Source organism: Rattus norvegicus, chromosome 18 (genome assembly GCF_021556685.1).
Source record: "Rattus norvegicus strain SHRSP/BbbUtx chromosome 18, alternate assembly SHRSP_T2T, whole genome shotgun sequence".
In the NCBI taxonomy this organism is placed as follows: Eukaryota; Metazoa; Chordata; class Mammalia; order Rodentia; family Muridae; genus Rattus; species Rattus norvegicus.
The window spans coordinates 12,004,512-12,023,953 of record NC_141551.1 but is presented as its reverse complement, the minus strand read 5'-3'; the positions used below and the strand labels follow the sequence as shown (position 1 = coordinate 12,023,953).

The 19,442-nt window shown below is 41.6% G+C and overlaps 1 protein-coding gene across 1 annotated transcript in view; it reads right to left on the bottom strand.

Moving 5' to 3' along the window:
- Dsg3 (desmoglein 3) overlaps nucleotides 1-19,442 on the bottom strand; it is a 31,642-nt gene that overhangs the window by 11,580 nt on the left and 620 nt on the right. The window contains 9 exon segments of the mRNA NM_001191079.2: nucleotides 1,547-1,686; nucleotides 2,461-2,732; nucleotides 5,426-5,611; nucleotides 6,083-6,211; nucleotides 6,979-7,145; nucleotides 7,732-7,876; nucleotides 8,294-8,449; nucleotides 9,299-9,430; nucleotides 10,147-10,182. Of these exon segments, the coding sequence (NP_001178008.2) occupies nucleotides 1,547-1,686; nucleotides 2,461-2,732; nucleotides 5,426-5,611; nucleotides 6,083-6,211; nucleotides 6,979-7,145; nucleotides 7,732-7,876; nucleotides 8,294-8,449; nucleotides 9,299-9,430; nucleotides 10,147-10,182 (1,363 nt within the window).

Sequence of the window (19,442 nt, the reverse complement as noted above, 5' to 3'; positions counted from 1 at the left end):
ACCCAAATGCCCTTCAACAGAGGAATGGATACAGAAAATGTGGTACATCTACACAATGGAATATTACTCAGCTATCAAAAACAATGACTTTATGAAATTCATAGGCAAATGGATGGAACTAGAAAATATCATCCTGAGAGAGGTAACCCAATTACAGAAAAACACACAGGGTATACACTCATTGATAAGTGGATATTAGCCCAAAAGCTTGAATTACTCAAGCTACAGTCCACAGACCACAGGAAGCTGAAGAAGAAGGATGACCAAAATGCAGATGCTCCCACTCCTTCTTAAAAGGGGGAACAAAATATCCATAGGAGGGGATATGGAAGCTAAGTTTAGAGCAGAGACTGAAGGAATGGCCATTTAGAGCCTGACCACATGTGGCCCATATATATATATATATATATATCTCCACCAAAACTAGATAAGATTGATGAAGCTAAAAAATGCATGCTGAATGGGACTGGATATAGATCTCTCCTGAGAGACATATCTAGAGCATGTCCAATACAGAGGTCAATGCTAGCAGCAAACCACTGAACTGAGAACAGGACCCCCTTTGGGGGAATTAGAGAAAGGATTGAAAGAACTGACTATATATACATGGGCTGACCCATGGCTCCAGCTGCATATGTAGCAGAGAATATCCTTGTTGGGGCACCAGTGGAAGGGGAAGCCCTTGGTCCTGTCACAGTTGGACCCCCAGTGCAGGAAAACGTTGGGGGAGGGGGTGGTAAGGGGGTGGATGGGGGCATTCATATGGGGGAGGGGGAGGGGATGGGGGGACTTATGGACAGGAAACCAGGAAAGAAATAACATTTGAAATGTAAATAAATAAATATATCCAATAGAAAAATAAAATTAAAAAAAAAAGCTTACTGGATGAAACTGCACACTCAACATCTTTCTCTGGCCTCTACAAATACATTGGCATATGCACCCCCATACACATATAGATGAACACAAGCTCACACTCACACACATGCACACACACATACACACCACATGCACACACACGCACACCACATGCACACACACATGCACACACAACACATGCACACACACATGCACACACAACACATGCACACACACATGCACACAAACACATGCACACACACATGCACATGCACATGCATGCACACACAGGCATGCACACATACACACATACACATACATAACACATGCACACACACCACATGCACACACACATGCACACACAACACATGTACACACACATGCACATACACATGCACACTCACACACATGCACACACACATGCACACACACATACACACACATATGCACGCACTTTCTCCCACACCCATAGTGAACCAAAGGGACAAGGGTTATGGGCACTACCAACTAAGCGGAGAAGTGGAAATTCTTAGGTTCCGGTATGGTATCTCAGATTCAAGGTCCAAAGCCCCTAGATAATGATCTTTAGTAATAAAGGAAATATATAAAACAGTCATGACCATCTACTGTGGAAGAAATGCTATTTGAAATAATAATTCACTCAAAACCATGGAAATATCTTTCTTACCGTCTATGGCCAGAACCTCAGCAGAGATTGTCTTGTTAACTATGAAAGTGGAATCTCGGTTGATGTTTTTTACAAATTTGATCTCAGCAGTTTTTGAATCAATAACAAGAAAACCACCATCATTACGACCCAGGACATATCTGTTTTATCATAGAAAAAAATATTTATCTAGTAAGTATTTCTTATGCAGTCCACATATTTATGCATGATCTGAAATATTGTATATGTACTTATTAAAAAGCATCAGGGTGCTGGAGAGATGGCTCAGTACTCAAGAGAACTTGTTGCTCTTATAAAGGACTTGGGTTTCGTTCCCAGCACCCACATGGCAGCTCAGGTCCAGAGTTCCTCTTCTGGTACCTTGAGTAAATGCACACACAGTGCACAGACACACAAAACAAATGTGAATCAACCTTATATTAAAAAAGAAAATCCACACTTCATAATCCTTACATGTGCATTAGTCTGGTTACTCAAACTTTGGTGTGCGAAAACAATAAAACAGAGTAAGCAAGCCTTGAGCCTCTGTTCTTCTACTGTGGCCGTTACTCTGCTGGGTGCTTTATGCCTCAGCCGCTATGGACTTTGTTTGTGCCAGCACAGAGTCTTATCTCACCGGAACTCACTCCTGCTACGAACATTCAACCTCTTGCAAGACTCAGCTGTGAAGTTCTTTCCTGATTTTCAAACAGGCTAAGGTGTCCCTTTTTCTTAGTTCCCACTAGTTTACGAGCATGTTTTTGCTTGTGACATAATATGTTCTACTAAAGTATCTGTGTATCTCTTTTGAGTTATCCTTAACTTCACCCCTTTTATATCTCACTCTTTGTCAACTTGTTGGCTGAGCATTATGTTGGAATCTCATATAGATGAAAGCCACAGCAAGGACTCAAAGGATACAAAACTTGTCTTACCTGACAGAGGAGGCAGCTTTACCAGTGTCCTCATCTGTCGCTTGGTATGTCCCCAGGATGTAGCCAGCTAATTTGTTAATGCTTACACCCCTTTGCACAGTAAATGTCCTGGAAGGAGGACGGAATGAAATCCCCTCTCGGACATCGATGACTTGAATTGTGACTGGAGTTGACTGCACTTGGTACTGAGAGATCACTGACTGGTGGAACTCAGCTTTGTTCCTCACGGCAATACTAAATTGCATACTTTGCATTTGTTCATAATCCAGAACCTGGAGCAAAACCAGATTAGACAGAAGGAAGTGTCAGAAAAGACAGAACAAAACAAACATGGTCTGGAAGACCAAGAGATGGACACAACCATCAGTGCAAGAAGTGAATGGGAGCTTCTACTTCTTTAAACCAAAGTGGTTTAAAAAGCCATCGTACTGTCAGATAGAGTGTCTTAGGGTTCTTAACTCACAGGTCATATTTTGGTAACATGTTTATCAAACACAATGTCTCCTTTCTATACTATCAAGACATCATTAAACCTTTTTGGGTTGTGAGGTAGAACTTAAAGAAGTCCTAACTTGTGGTGGGTGACACGGCTTGCGCCTTGATTCCGTTATGTCTGAGTTGTACATTGTAAAGCCCAGGCTTTGCTTTCTCAGCTTCTCACCTCTAAATGTTATGTGCATTTTATTAACGTGTTTAAAATTTATTCTTCCCAGTGCTGAGAATCCAACCCAGGGTGTTAACTATGGCAGGTGAGTGCACTCCCTCTGTGCCGCATCCCCGGCCTCAACTTTTCTTATTGAAGAGCAAAGCTAACCTCTGTCAGATGGTTGTAAGACAGAACAAATGCAGTCTTTTGATACATTGTTACAAAGAGCAACATTGACTGTTAATAAAATATTCATTGGATTCATAAACAGTAATGTCTTTTCTGACAAATAAAATTCCAAGGTTTAAAGGACAAATTACCTCATTTTGGTTAGCAAGAAACCCAATCAAGTTTTTTTTTTTTCTAGCAGTGAGCAATTGACCCAACTCTTCATAGAGCCAAGTTTAAGTGTTACTTGTAGTTTACTTGTAGCTGCTTGGTTTTTTTAAACTAAGGTGGCCCAAATCAAGTCCCAAGAAATCCTAGGATTAGATTAGCATTTTTCATTCATTAGTTGTCGTCATCCTCCTCCTCTTCCTCTTCCTTCTCTTCTTCCTTCTCTTCCTCCTTCTCCTCCACTGTTGCAGCTGCTGCTTCTTCTTCTTCTTCCTCTTCTTCCTCTTCTTCTTCTTCTTCTTCTTCTTCTTCTTCTTCTTCTTCTTCTTCTTCTTCTTCTTCTTCTTCTTCTTCTTCTTCCTCTTCCTCCTCCTCCTCCTCCTCCTCCTCCTCCTCCTCCTCCTCCTCTTCTTCTTCTTCTTCTTCTTCTTCTTCTTCTTCCTCCTCTTCCTCCTCCTCCTCCTCCTCTTCTTCTTCTCCTTCTTCCTCCTCCTCCTCTTCCTCCTCCTCCTCCTCCTCTCCCTCCTCCTCCTCCTCCTCCTCCTCTTCTTCTTCTTCTTCTTCTTCTTCCTTCCCCTTCCTCTCCCCCTCCCCTCCCCCTCCTCCTCCTCCCTCCTCCCCCTCCTCCCCCTTCTCCTCCTCCTCCTCTTCTTCTTCTCAGGATGAGAGATAAGAAAACAATAATTTCTGTTTTACCTTTTTACCAGTAGAATACTTTCTAAGGTAAGAGATCTGGATTTGAGCAGCTGCAATGACTACTCCTGGGAGCTCAGAGTTTCCCAGTGGAAGAGAAGACATAGGTAGAGACAAAGAGATCACAGGAAGCATGGGTTCTGAGAGTGTTAGGAAAGGCATCTCAGAGGTTTGGAACAGAGTTGATCATTGAAGGATGCTGTAAAGTTATCCAGGGAAAAGAGAAGACACTTTTGGATACCCCATGTTGCAGAAGGTGATCTGAGAAGGCTGGTGATGCTGTAGGGCCTTGGGCACCATTACAGGAAGGCCTACTGTTTCATTTGGCATTAGGTGGTTACCCACCTGGATGGCAAATTAGAATCATGTTGGCTAATTTAATACTCAATAAGATAAGGGTTTTACCCACAGATTTACCGCACAATTCCTTTTTGTATTCCAGCTAGAAAAAGTTGCAGATGATTTGAAAGTGCCATAAGTGTTGTGGTCCATCACTCAGCTAATGAGAGCCAGGGGAGGATTAAAGAAAAGAGGAAGTCATCTAACTAGTAGTAGCAAGAACTAGGTCAAGTGCGGACAGGTAGCAGGGGACACTTGCTAGATGGCACTGCAGTAGTACAAAATGGATGGAGCAGGTCAGGCAGAAGATAGGGGCAGAAGGCAGAGACAGAGGATGGGGGCAGGGAGAGGTGAGGAGAGGCAGGGAGAGGCGGGAAGTTTTCAGATTTCAGATGGGGGGTTTGTCAAGTTGAACCAGAGCTCAAGATTTTGCTTTTACGTAGCAGAATTTGTTAGCAGTTCCCATTTTCTGGAGAAAGTGTGACTTCTTTTTGTGAGGACAATAGCCAATGTATGTAAAACACGTTGACAAGTTCCCAAGCCACCATCCCAGGTATTCTCGTCTCTTCTGAACTCCAATCTAATTGCAGACTATGTAGATTTGATGACTATATGAAGTGTCTTAGTTTTCCTGTCCCAAGAACATGCAAACCCACGTGTGTGTGTGTGTGTGTGTGTGTGTGTGTGTGTGTATGTGTGTGTGTGTACCATGTGTGCATGTGTGTGTGTTCTATGAAAGCATAGTAGCTTGGAAGGAAAAAAATTAGTAAATCAATAAATGTGTTTAGATAGTACAACCATGATTATAGTAAAGTAAACACTATCTACTTTGGTATGTTTTCTAATTTTTAGATAATAAAGTGGTAACATTATTAATGTAATTTGTCTGTAGAACTAGTTCTTTGAGTTACTACAGAATATTTTTACCCTCTAAGAAAACTCAGATCTTACCTTAACCAACTTCAGGATGCCTTCATTGGTTCTAGGATCTGTTTCGATTTCAAACCAATTCCCTTCATTCCCAGAGGTAAAGAAATACACAGCCAACCAATTATCTGTGTATTCTTCATCCCAGTCTGTCACTTGAAATCGGAGTAACTCTGAATTCAAAGTATTTTCCTCAATACGTGCTGAGTACTGAAAGGGAGAGACACAGGCTTTCAGATTCAGTGCTAGGAGTTGTGAGGATAACCTGGATGCAGCCTCGTTTGTCACTCTGGCCATTGCCAGGGTCCTGTGGCTAATCTAGCTGCCTAGGCAAATGTGCCCTTCCCCCCTCCCTGCATCAACCGTCCAACAGAGGATGTCTTCAGTCAGGCTGAATGAGTGTAGCTTTGTTCCCCTGCTAGAACCCCTAGGCAGGTGCTCGAGATTCAACTCTAGGGTTTATCTAAAACAATTAGATTTTTAAAAAATAGCATTAATCCTTTCTTCTCGAAGTATGTGTTAATTCACACTGACTCTTTACCTCTTACATTTAAGCTTATTTTTTTTCTAAAACAGCAAAGCACAGAAAATTAAAAAGCCACTAAACAGGCAGTTAATGAATTGGGATGCTAAACTATAAAGCATATATAAAAATGGTTCTTCAAGGACAAGTGGATGTACCTGCGAGTCCGTAAGCACTGGGAAGTTGTCGTTGACATCTTTAATTTTGATACTACATTCACACTGAGTCGACAGTCCTGTTCCATCGTTGTCTGCACCGCTCACAATCAAATGGTAGCTACCAACTTGCTAAATTTGGAGATAAAGAACAAAGGTTAACTGTCAAAGATCAAGAATGGCCGGTAGTTGCTTTCCTTGGATAAGATAGTGAAAATATTTAAGTCTATGAATCATGGCTTTCACACATTGTCCATGGCAGAGACAGGCTGGTGGGGCTCCAGAGGACTGGGTGGAAGCAGCTACAAGAGGCTACAAGAAGGCAGTGTTGTGGACTCAGAGAGGAAACGGGGGTCTGCAGTGATGAGGGGGATGTGATTGTCTCAGAGAATCCCCCTTGTTGACTTTCCCTACCGATCTACTGGGGGAAAATGTGTGAAAGTAATGGATCTGAGTAGCCCGTTGCGGTGGAGATACACGGTGGTGGCAGAGACGATGAGAGAAGACAGGAAGGGATTCTTTGATGTTTTGCAGGCAGAGGTAAAAGTAAGTGGAGAGACATCTAGAGAAAAGGTACGCCATCAAAGTTTTATAGCAAATAGAAATCTCTTCATCTAAAAATTCTCTCCAAATCTTTAGGAATTAATCACAGTGCAGTCTTTGTTTCTGTACACCAGCGTCCTCCTTAATTTTCCCACTTGAGCTGTTGTGTGAAAGGTTGCGATCACAGGAACCCATTGTCACCCTGGAGACAGTTTCCCCTAGATTGGCTCCGTGAAGAGCTGGTAGCCTTCCCCACTTCTGTTTGTATTCCCAGACAAGATGGAGGCACCCCTCTCTCTTGGGTTGCTTGCCATCAAGCCGTTTAGGGTTTTGATGCTTTCAGGTAGCTTGTTTACCTCTCGATCGAGAGAACTGGTCAAAGTGCGGACTTCTCCGGTGTTTCTGCTGATGAGGAACATGGACATGCCGGCGGGCTCCTGGGAGACAATTTTGAAGGCGATTTTAGAGTTCATATGGTTTGGCTCGTCCGCGTCTGTGGCATTTAGGATCATCACCAGGGAATCTGGGAAAATAGAAAAATCATCAAAGTCTTAAATTATGCTCTCATCAAATAGTCAAAATCGTTTAGCACTGATTCCTACGTTTTAAAAAACACTATGTCAGGCTTGCAGTCTCTTTCTAGAAATTATCGGCTTTCAGAAAAGTCTTTCAATGCTCTCACAGCCCTGGCTTTGTTGAAGTTGGGTCTGTCTTCTGTTTAGAGCGCCTCTCCACATGATGCACCTGTATGTTTCCTTTCCAAATGATCCAAATAACGTGAGCACGTCTCTGCTCCTTATTATATAAAAACATGGCACCTGTGCACCCAGGCTAACAGACCTACCTCATCAGCTTTGTGGCTCCCACGGAGGCTCTGCATCTAGGCACCAAATTGGTGACAGAGCCTTCATTTGCAAATAGAATTCTGATGTAACTGTTAATTAAGAGTTAGCTACAAAGTTTGGAAAGGAAATCTCAGACTATCATAATGACTTTTCTGCTACCGAATGACTGAGCAAACTAATGGAACAGTTTGTGAAAACGGTGGAAGGGTACGTGGAATTGAAAGCTGTGAAAACTGGAGGTGGTTGGCGCTGTAAAAGACTTACTTGAAGCACTGTTTTCTTCAATTTCACCCTTGAATATGGTTTGTGAAAATATTGGAGCATTATCATTGACATCTAAAATTTTCACTGTCAGTATAAGTGGTCTCTCTACATCTTGTCCCAGGGCATTAAGGGCTCGGCATGTGATCTAGAAACACAGGGAGAACATGCGTCATCACCATATGGAGTTAGTTTGTATATTATTAAACTCATAGAAATTGGACCAATATTGGCATGTACAGAGTTTAGTGAGGAAAGAAGAGAAAACACTTCTCCAAACCATGGGTAAAGGTAAATGTTCCCACCCTCGTCATTGGTCCAGTTGCTCCTTCCTTAAAGCTGCTGTGTCTTGGCAGGATGAAGTTCTGGAAAGCTGTGTGCTAAATCCCAGCTGTCTCTGGGCACTCTCCAGGTATATTATGTCAGAAACACGAGCCATTGCAGAAGATTGTTAATAGAGGGGCTAATATTATTTTTTGATAGACAATTCCCTTTTCTTATAAACCTACCAGACATTCTAACTTCATAAAGCACATGAAGAAGGATGACTTGATTGAGACCTTACCAGGAAGCTTGGGGTTTCCTCACGATCAACTATGGCTGTTATGTTGATGTCGCCATTGTTTGGGTCAACAACAAAGATCCCGAAAGGGGGCTGATCAATTCCCACTCCGGAAATGCGGTAAGTAATTTTCTGATTTTTTTGGAAATCTGAAGTGATCTGTAAGAAAAGGAAAAAGAAAAAAAAAACCCAAACAGACAAAAAAGAAAATGGTTTAAATGTCAAGCTGGCCATTGACGAGGCTTCTCCTGCCTCCTCTATCTCCCTGGTCTAAAGACATCTGTTTACTTGGCTACTTCTTTCCATCACGGTGCCACTTACTTCCGGCTCTACTTACTAACTGGAGAGCGGGAGTTAGAAATAAGTATGGTTGTTCTGCCCACCAGCACATCCAAGCATGACTAGTCATTATGGCTTTTGAGTCCTCATTTGGGTTATGGCACCATGGAATGTGAAAAAATTGTTAGAAAAAAAATGGGGACTTAGTCTTGAGAAGACTTCTAGATACAAAATTCTTACTTAACTCTTCAAAGGGATGATTCTCTGAGTGGGAAGGAGTGACAATGAAGGGGAAGGGAAAATGACGCAGCAGACGTTCAAAGTATGTATGAGTGTGAATTGGTCTTTATTGTTAGAATTTTAAAGCTATTTAACAGAGAGACTAGTACATTGCTCACGAGATAGATCATCATTCTGCGTCAGTAGTTTCCCATCCAGTCATCTACCAGTCATCTCTCTCCCCTTTTATCCTTGTTTATTAGAGTCTGGACATACACCAATTTATACATTAAAAAGAGCCAATACAGTTCTTAATCCCATTTTATAACTCCAGAGTTTATCATTCCTATATCTTTTAATTTCTTATTTTTTTACCATTACTATTATTGTGGTATTGTTGGAGGCAGTACGTTGTTGTTCTGTGGACTTTCTAGGTTACATATTACTAGGTGGAATTCCTGTATCATCTTTAATTCTAAGGCTCACACGGCTTCTGTCAATATGGCTCACCTTGGCAATTGGGTTTCGTTTTGAGTTGTCTTCTCTTTCTCTGCAGGGCTTTGCAAATTTCACCCATTCACGTTTGTACCTCCTTTTGGTCAGCTGCAATGCCGTCCTGTCTTCTCTGTGCTGTCCTCCCGACTGCGTTGAAAGAGATCCCACTTTATCATATGCATGGCAGACAGTCTTCGCTTCGAACATTGTCATAGATAGATAGATACCTATGCTGAGGAACTTTGTGTTTCTATGTTGATGGCCGTTTGCTCACTTTGTCAAGAAGCAGCACTAAACTGGTCATTACTAAGCTATGTGATTTTTAATATTAACATTTGATCATATTTGATTTCCCCCTATATATTCTGCAGTTGACTTTGACTTGTTATGTGTTTAAGATAAAAAGTAAAGAGCCAGATATAGTAGTGCAAGTCTGAAATCAAGAACTGGTGAGGCTGAAGCAGGAGAATTGTAAGGAGTTCAAAGCTAGCTTGGTCTACATATGAGTATCACACTAAGTGGGACTACATAAAAGACCCGTTCTTAAAAGACCATCAACCAACCAACCAACCAGCCAACTAACCAAGCAACCAAGCAACTAACTAACTAACTAACTAACTAACTAACTAACCAACCAATAGAATCCAATAAAATGAAGAATAAAAGGAAATAAGCAAGACCATATGAAATGATAATCATAATATTTATAGATACCCTTAAAAGATTTTGGATTATTTGCTAGAATTTTAGTTTTATATGTTTTCACAGTTGATTATCAAATAATTTGATTAAATACTTTTCTCAATATGATTTTAAGTTTTAAAAGTAACCTCTTATTTCAATGATAAAAACTATGCACTTACCTCTATGTGCAGTTCCCCGTACACCATGAGCACCACCTGTAGACATCAGATAGAAAATGTCACTGGGTTCTTCAAACGCATGTCTATTTAAAGCTAATGGTCCTTACTATTGTATTCTGTTCTTCAGATTATAGTTTGTTTCTAGTTTTAAATATTTTGGTGTACAGAAACATTCCAAAGTTGAAAATCCTACAGGAAAAGGAATACCCTTGTCTCTAACTCTTCAATCTGACTTCAGACTTTTTAAAGATCATGCGTTTTATTTTATGTGTATGAATATTTGCCTGCATGCATGTATGTGCACCATGTGTGTATGTGCATGTGTGTGCATGTGTTGGATCCCCTACAACCAGGGTTAAGGATGGATGTGAGCTGCCATATCAGTGCTGGGAATTAAACCTAGGTCCTCTGTAAGAGCACCAAATGTTATTAACTCCTACAATATATCACCAGCATCATGATTTTCATGTCACAGAAGAGGAACCTACCAGAAGTTAGAGGCTGAGGCTGGAGGATTGTAGCTAGTTTGAGACAAACGTGGCCTATATGGTAAATTTAGATCTGCTTGAATACAGAGGGAAACTGTCAAAACCAAAAGCAACAAAAGGAAACAAAAACAAAGAAGACTCATAGCCACCACCACGACCATCACCATTATCAGCATCATCGTCATCATCACCCCCATCTCTTTGACTACAAATTGATGCTTTTGGCCAGTTGCAACCACTACATGTTTCTTACATGGTTATCATATGATCAGCTCCCAGAGCTTCAGGAACTGTCGTGATAAACTTCTGAAAGTGGTCATGGAATGATTCAACACTATGATGTTGGGCATGGTGGCACATGCCTACAATCCCAGCATGTGGGACGCTAGGCAGCAGGGCTGTAGAGAGTTGGAGGGCAGCCAGGGTGACATAGCGAGACCTGTCTCAAAACACTAGGAAAAATAAAAGCAGCAACAAAATCAAACCCCTGTTATCTATACCGTGTGTTTATTTAAAGCTTATATATAACCCTTATATAAAAAGTTTAGCTCCTTTTTTTTTTTTTTTTTTTTTTTTTTCTGGAGCTGGGGATCGAACCCAGGGCCTTGCGCTTCCTAGGCAAGCGCTCTACCACTGAGCTAATAGCTCCTTTTTAAGACAGGTTTTTTTTGGTTCTGTGATTTTTCTCTCCTTCTGTTCTTTTTAAAGCTGAACTAGAGTAAGGAATATAGAATGGAGCTATTCTGGTTTATGAAATTGGAACCTTTTCTAGAAGCACGGGCTATTCTATGGCAGTCTCAGGTGTTGCTTGCTATTTGATATAGGTCTGCTCTTCTCTTTCCTGCTGCAACTTAAACATTGAACTTTATTTTGAATTCCAGATGTGGTGGTGCTACTCTTTAATCCTAGCACCCATGAGGCCGTGGTAGGCAGATATCTAGGATTTTGAGACCATCCTGGCTTACATAGTGAGTTCTACGCTAGGCAGGGCTACATAACGAGACCCTGTCATAAACAACAAACTAACCAATAAACAAACAAGGTCTTCATTGTATATTACTGATATAAAAATTAAACGAGGAGAGAGGAGGCTGGGCAGCCGGAATCTTTGCTTTCCCAGGAGCCCACAGGCCTGGCATCTGTGTTGCTTTCCACCTGGGATGCATTCCTCTCTCCTTACTGCCTGCCGTCTGTGATTCGTCCAGTCAAGTACCAACAAGCTACATGAAGCTGTCTTTTCTAATGCCTCCCTCTCTGAGTTTGTACAGCTCTCACTCTGTTTAATGCCATTTAACTCACAGCACCCCCTGTATCTTACTATTTGTGTGTATTAAGGAATTTATCCATGAGCTTTTTAAATCCTGGGTCTTATCCTATCATTCCTCCTGTTCAAGTGTTTAAGTATTGGCTGATCCACTGAGTGTGAGATCTGAGGAACAAAGGCCATGGAAAATTACAGGATAAATTACAAGTGTGATTGATAGTGGTGGGTGACTTGATTAGTTTTTATTTACATAACATTGTACTTAATACTGCTATTATTTATTGCGACCACCCAAAGAACATTTTCTTATGTAATCCCTGTTTTGATAGATATAGAGAAATGAGATTGTGAAGACTTTGTCCCAGTTAATAGTCCTTGACCAGTAAGGATTTAAAACACAGACACTTTATCTCCAGAGTGTGTGTCATGATACCAGATCCTAACCCCAAGTGAACGTGAATGCACAGAAGAAAGTTATCTGACAGTCACCTTAGATTTTTATCTGGCCAAAGGCTGTGCTTGATTCTGAAACAATGTAGAGCTATTAGATCATTTACTTTTAAAGAGCGTAATGATAGACAGGTCCAAGTCTGAACCAAAGGAGCGATCCCAGAAGGCTTAGGATGAGAAACCCCTCCATTGTAAACATTTTAACTGAAACTCGGATTTTACATTGCACATGGAGATGATACCCCAAAGTCACATCGTCTGTTAGGAAAGAAGGAAGCAGTGTGGTGTGGTCACTGACTTAGCTGGCTCTGAGGGTAAGGATGGGCCAGGCATACTCCTCTTTACAGGAAAAATGGAGTCATCCAGAAAACATGAATCATGTCTGTACTAGCTCTGAGGAGAATGAGTCTTCTAATAGACATGAAATCCCTGCTCCTACCTTCCCAGGAAGGCAAAGCCCAGTCTATGGAGAGTCAACAGAGCATACCAGGGGCTTGTGTGTGTGTGTGTGTGTGTGTGTGTGTGTATGTGTGTGTGTGTGTATGTGTGTGTTTGTGTGTGTGTTGTGTGTTTGTGTGTGTTGTGTATGTGTGTGTTTGTGTGTTTGTGTGTGTATGTGTATTTGTGTGTGTATGTGTATTTGTGTGTGTATGTGTATTTGTGTGTGTATGTGTGTGTGTTTGTGTGTGTATGTGTGTGTATATGTATGTGTGTGTATCTTGGTTTTCTTTTCAATTGTGTATGTGTGTGTGTATGTGTGTGTGTGTATGTGTGTGTGTTTGTGTGTTTGTGTGTATGTGTATTTGTGTGTATGTGTGTGTATGTGTATTTGTGTGTATGTGTGTGTATGTGTATGTGTGTGTTTATGTGTGTGTGTGTCGGTGTGTGTGTGGATGTGTGTGTGTGCATGCGTGTGTGTGTGTGTGTGTGTGTATGTGTGTGTGTTTGTGTGTGTATGTGTGTGTGTCCAGGGCCTTCATAGAGTCAGAGCCTTCAGATTTATTCATCTTAAATTTTAAAGTTTTCTTTTAATACTGATCTCAAAGAATATCCCCCTTATTTTAGTCTTGTGGGAAAATGTCCTTTGTTTCCAGAAACATGAGGAACCTGACAGGAAACATTTCTGAAGGCTGAGCCCCTCTTTGGCTGGCTATGATTGCAGCTGAGCATCAAGTCTGGGGCCATGGAGCCTCAGGAGTGGACCCTGGCTGGAGAAACAGGCCACTGAGGGTGGTGCTTACAAAGCTCTACCCCTCTCTCATCCCAGCAAGCTGTCTTTGCCTCCAGTGTGAGCAGCCATTGAAGTAAGGTTCTCTTGGCTCGGCTTCACCATCACGCTTTTCAGACATGGACTGGAACTGTGAGCCGAAACAAAGCTCTTCTCCCTTCAAGTTTCTGTCAGGTGCTTTGCAGCAGCTGTGAGAAAAGCAACGTACACAGCCACATTGCCCATTTCTAGATGCACCAAAGAGGGCTCCACACCCTGCTCTGGGGAACCCAGAGGACAGTTCAGTCAATTCAAAGGAATCATTACATGTTTTAAGTATGACTTACATTTTGGGCAAGAAATGTCATGAGATGCACACAGGTTGGCATTTCACTGCTACAACGGATCAACCAACCAATCAGAAGCACTGACTGTGAACATGCCAGGTCATAGCAGTCCTTCAAGACACATTGCTGAATGAGTTACACAATACACACACAGTTCAGGAAAATGAGTGACTTCCTCTTCCCACTTCTATGGAAGCTCCTTCACTTATGGTGTCTAATGTCCTAATAATCCCACTATAGGACGAAAATGCTAACTGGAACACACATTTAACACCAACAACCCTCTGAACACCATAGTTTGGCCTGCTGTCCCCAGAATACCTATCATTCTCTAACACAAAGGCCATTCTACAATGGAGCATTGAATACCTCATGTTATTTATTGGATTTTTTTGGGGTTGGGGATTTGGCTCAGTGGTAGAGCGCTTGCCTAGGAAGCACAAGGCCCTGGGTTCGGTCCCCAGCTCCGAAAAAAAGAATAGAAAAAAAATTATTGGATTTTTACATGGAAAACAAACCCTAATGGTTCTATAAATATTAAGTAGAAAAATGTTCTGTTAATAGTGTAAGCCAGGACTCTACTGAACTTTTGAAATTGAAAGCCACAAAACGTTCTACTAAACTTACTATTCATCAAAGCAAATTATTCAATTGAATGATATATATTATTTTGAAATTAGTATTTAATTTCTGACAACTCGGTTTTCAAGAACCAATGTGTAAACTCAATTAACTTAGAAAGCTGTTTTGTTTGTTTGTTTGTTTGTTTTTTAGCTAAAGTAAATAAAAGTGATGCCCTCGGCTGTTTGCAAATATTCTGAATTGGACGATGTTGCCAAGTGTGCTGGTACAAATCTGGACTATGAATCTTGCTTTTCTTTTTAATTGTGTGTGTGTGTGTGTGTATGTGTGTGTGTATATGTGTGTGTATGTGTGTGTATATGTGTGTATGTGTGTGTATATGTGTGTGTATATGTGTGTATGTGTGTGTGTGTATGTGTGTGTGTATATGTGTGTGTGTGTATCTTGGTTTTCTTTTCAATTGTGTGTGTGTGTGTGTATCTTGGTTTTCTTTTCAATTGTGTGTGTGTGTGTGTGTGTGTGTGTGTGTGTGTGTGCAGGCACATACAGGAATGTGGGTTCCAGGCCATGTATGTGGAGGTTAGAGGACAACAGTAGGTGTCAATCTTCACCTTCAACCTTTTTGAGAGAGATCTCTTCTTTGCTGCAGCGGTTGCCAGGCTCCTGGGCCGAAAGCTTCCATGATTCTCGTGATTCTAGTGCTTCTGCCCTCTTCCCTCACCTAGGAGAGTTCTAATTCCATATGGATATCACCGCATCGGTGCGTGCTAGGGCTCTGATTCAGCTCCCCACACCTGCTTGCAGCCCTCTGCGCCATCGTCCCAGCCTCCAGACTAAGTTACAGCCCAGTCCCAGGCGTGTTCCACTGCAGGATTTGGGACCATGGCCCAACCCTTTCCCTCTCATCTGCCATAGAAGGATAGCGCTATACATTTATGTGTAGGTTCATGTGAGGACTGAAGCATTAACAGGTGTAAACTCCATAGGCGAGCTCAGGTGCACAGTAGGTGCTCAGTAAACAGTAGTGATTTCAGTTAGAGTAACAATAAAAGAAAAGGGGTATCAAAAAACCCTTTGACAAGTATGCAGAGACCCCCTAGCACTGGTGTGTGTGTGTGTGTGTGTGTGTGTGTGTGTGTGTGTGTGTGTGTGTGACTTCTTTCTCCTCTGAGCAAAGGAGCAGTGCTCCACTGTACCCTGTGAGGGTGATCTTTACAAACTTCGGGTTTGCTGCTCCCGCTGCAGTGCCATGAATGTGCCTACTGATGTTGTGCAACACAGCCTGGCTGATTGCACTCCATTAAGAAAAAAGTGTGCATTAGGCAGATTCAATTATTCGTCATGTAATTATGGATAACCCCATCATCTATGTAATTTCAGCATGAGGCATTTCCCCAAGCAAGCCCTCACCTTAGGCTACCAATTGACTTTTTACTGGAAAGGAAGCACCAAGGGCTAGGAGGTTTATGAGAAGCCTCTGGGACACGGAGTGCTCTAGTTAAGGGTGAGAACTGGTTTCTGATATTAAGCAAGGGGGGGATGCTAATTGCTAGAAATAATTGCATCTCCTGACCGCTGCCAAAGTCAGGCCGAGTTAAGTAGTATTCCTGGCAAGCTTCCTCTGCCATTAGAATGTTGAATTTTGAAGATGTTCCGTGGGACTCCCATCTTTATATATTCACTAACAATGAAATAACCATCTCACTGACCAAGAATGGAACGGACACCTCAGAGATTGTCCCATTTATTAAAATGGGTGTTCAGCTTCAGTCCAATTTTTATATACTTTGATATCGTGTAGAAAATATAGAAAAGATGGCTGGAACAACTTTTTATTTCTAGGACACATTCCACTCATGACTTGACATTTCAGTGACCTTCACTTTCCCCTATTTATTATAAACTGTATTAAACGTTTGAGTTTTAAACATCTCTGCTAATCTCCTAAGTAAAGCCTTAGCGAGCATTGTAACATTGACTAGCTCATTCCTCAATAAGGAAGTTATGGCTCAAAACGTGTTTAAGATTTTGCTAACTGTAGGACCTGGTTTTCTTCGAAGACAAGTTGCATTTTCATAAGTAGATCCCCAAAGGTGAGCATCTTCAACTATAAGTTTTTCTTGAAAGTTCCATTTTGTGTTGTGTGAAATAATTAAGATAAATACAGAGAATGGATAAATCCCACACCTTTAAATGGATATTTGGGTGGACTTTGTGCCTTCATCTTCCAAGTGGTTAATCTCAAAGTCCAAATAGCTGAGTTTTTTTTTTTTTTTTGAGAAAAAGCCCTAAATTTGAAAACATGTGGTGTTTCACACTCACAGTAGATGCAGTTAAGGCTGCCCTTTTTCTTGTCATCTTTGTAACATTAGTTTCACAAATACTACATTTTTATTTGTGTATGCACATGTATAGATGAGTGTGTTGTGTGTGTGTGTGTGTGTGTGGTGTGCGAGTGTGATGTATTTACATGTGTATGTGCATGGAGGTCAGAGGACACTGGATGTTCTTCTTTAGCGATCTTTACCTTACTCTCTTGAGACACGGTCTCTCACTGAACATGTCCTAGTGGCCAGCAAGACCCAGGGATCCTCCTGGCTCCATTTCCCACAATGCCGGGGTTTCAGATCACATGGCAGTGCCTGACTTTTTCTATGTGGGTACTGAGGATTCAATCTCAGGTCTTCTTGTTTGTGCAATAAGCTTTCTTATTCTACCAGGCTATCTTCCCTGCCCCATACAACTATCCCAAAGGTACTCTAACTGAAGAAACATAGGACCTTCCTGACTTAAGTGTCAGTGATTAAGACATTAAAGGACAATACTGTGACAGATGCCATCAAGAACCATTCCCAGTCCTGAAATACTACAACTTTAGAACACTTCCTGTTTTCTAAAGTACATCTGTGACTACAAGGATGCTCTCTTCTCACTGTGGGCATTTTAGGAGGCAGGGCCAGGGCTAAGCGCTCTCTCTCTCTCTCTCTCTCTCTCTCTCTCTCTCTCTCTCTCTCTCTCATTTCTGTTTTTCTTTTCTTTCTTTTCTTTTTGAGACAACCTCTCTACAGAGTCCTGGCTGTACTGACCTCACTGCGTTAGAACAGACTGACCTTGAACTCACAGAGCTGTCTGCTCTGCCTCCTGAGTGACTGGATTGAAGGCATGTGCCACCATGCCCATCCTAAGGTGGATGATTCTTATCTGACAGTAGAGGACACAAGACTCGGAGTGAGTCAGTGGAGGAGCTGCACGCTCTTGCCTTTCTGTTCTACCTCACACTGCCATGGTATCCAATGTCTTTGTATGGTGTGTATAAAGGGAAAGGCAGCTACCAACCTTTTCCAGTCATGCCTTTCAACATTCAGACTCCACCCTTCAACAACAAATGGTGCCCATGCTCTGAGAACATTGCATTTTATGGGTAACCGCATTATGTCAAGAGTCTGGGTGGCTCCTGTTTGGCAAAAGGATTCCATTTACCATCACAGAATGAACTGTTCAATGTCACACTCATCCACCTTTCTAAATTCCTCCCTGATTCTCTAACATACACTTTTATTCCAGCCAAACCAGTGGCCCCACAGTCCCTGCCTAAGGGCACAATTGTCCTGTCAACTCCTATTGAAGCCACCGAGTCCTACTTGCCTAACGCCGTTCTCTGAAAGTAGGAGAAAGGATACAGCTTAGCTTGAAGTGGAGCACAAATGCCACCCATATGAACGGTTTTAAAATTTCTTATGCTCACATTAAAAAGTTTTATATAAGTTTATAAAAGTTGTTAAAAAGTTTGACAATTAGTGGTGTAATCTACTGAAAATACTATAATTTCAATATGCAATTGAAATAAAAGCTAAAGATACCTTTGACACTCTGTTGGTATGGCTAAATACTTCAGTGTGTATCTTACATTTAGCAGTATATTTCATCTCAGAAAAGCTATATTCAAAATGATAAACATCCATGTATGGATAGTGGCTATGATATTGCACAGGTCAGATCTATAACCTTCAATTTGTATCTGTCTCTCTGTCTCTGCCTCTGTTCCCCTCCCTGCTCCGTTCCTTTCCCTTCTTTTTCTTTCGGAGCTAGGGACCGAACCCAGGGCCTTGCACTTGCTAGGCAAGCACTCTACCACTGAGCTAAATCCCCAACCCCTTCTTTCCCTTCTTCTCCCCCTGCATGGGCAAAACTTTTTTGAGTGTTGGAAAACACATTTTCTAACTTTCTCACCACTGATACAGTCAGAGAACTGCAGTCACTTCACAGTTAAAAGAGGCCTTGTTCAGTCACTGGTCCCCTCTTTGAAAAGTTACATGATGCCCGTTTTCTGTTTGATCACGGTCATATGAGGGAGAGTTGAGACGCTTTTCCATACAAGGCATGTGTTGCGATGGCAGACAACTTTACGTTTTAGACAGCTTTTGTCGTCTATCTCCCTGTAAGCTTTAGAAATCTCCATTTTCTGTGCTTTGAAATGCACCAATGGCGGGAATGGATGCTGAGGTCAAGTTTGTCATCCACAATGTGGCAATTGGCTTTGGAAACCTTTCCTGTCTTTATTTATATTCAAGTCTTGGTGAGACAAATTATGACATATTTTCACCCCACTAATACACAATGAAGGCATACAATAGCTTATAGCATCTAAGCTGATGCTTTCACTTAGGATTCTCCTTGTCTTTTATAAAACAAAGTGACCCAGTCAACAGAAGAACTACTCTTCTGACATTATTCTCCTGCAAAGGTCATGTTACCCCCTTCCCCCAAAAGCTCCATGTACTTTGTTCATACAGGCTAAACGGAAAACCGGTTTTCTTAAGAATCCTCCCAACTCATCGAGAGTCAAAATGACTTTGATTTTAGTTCAACGGTTGGTGACTGTTCTAAAAAACACGCTGGGTATCAAGATCAGGCATGCAGAGCTCTTAGCCATCTGCCTTAACGAGAGCTTTGTGATC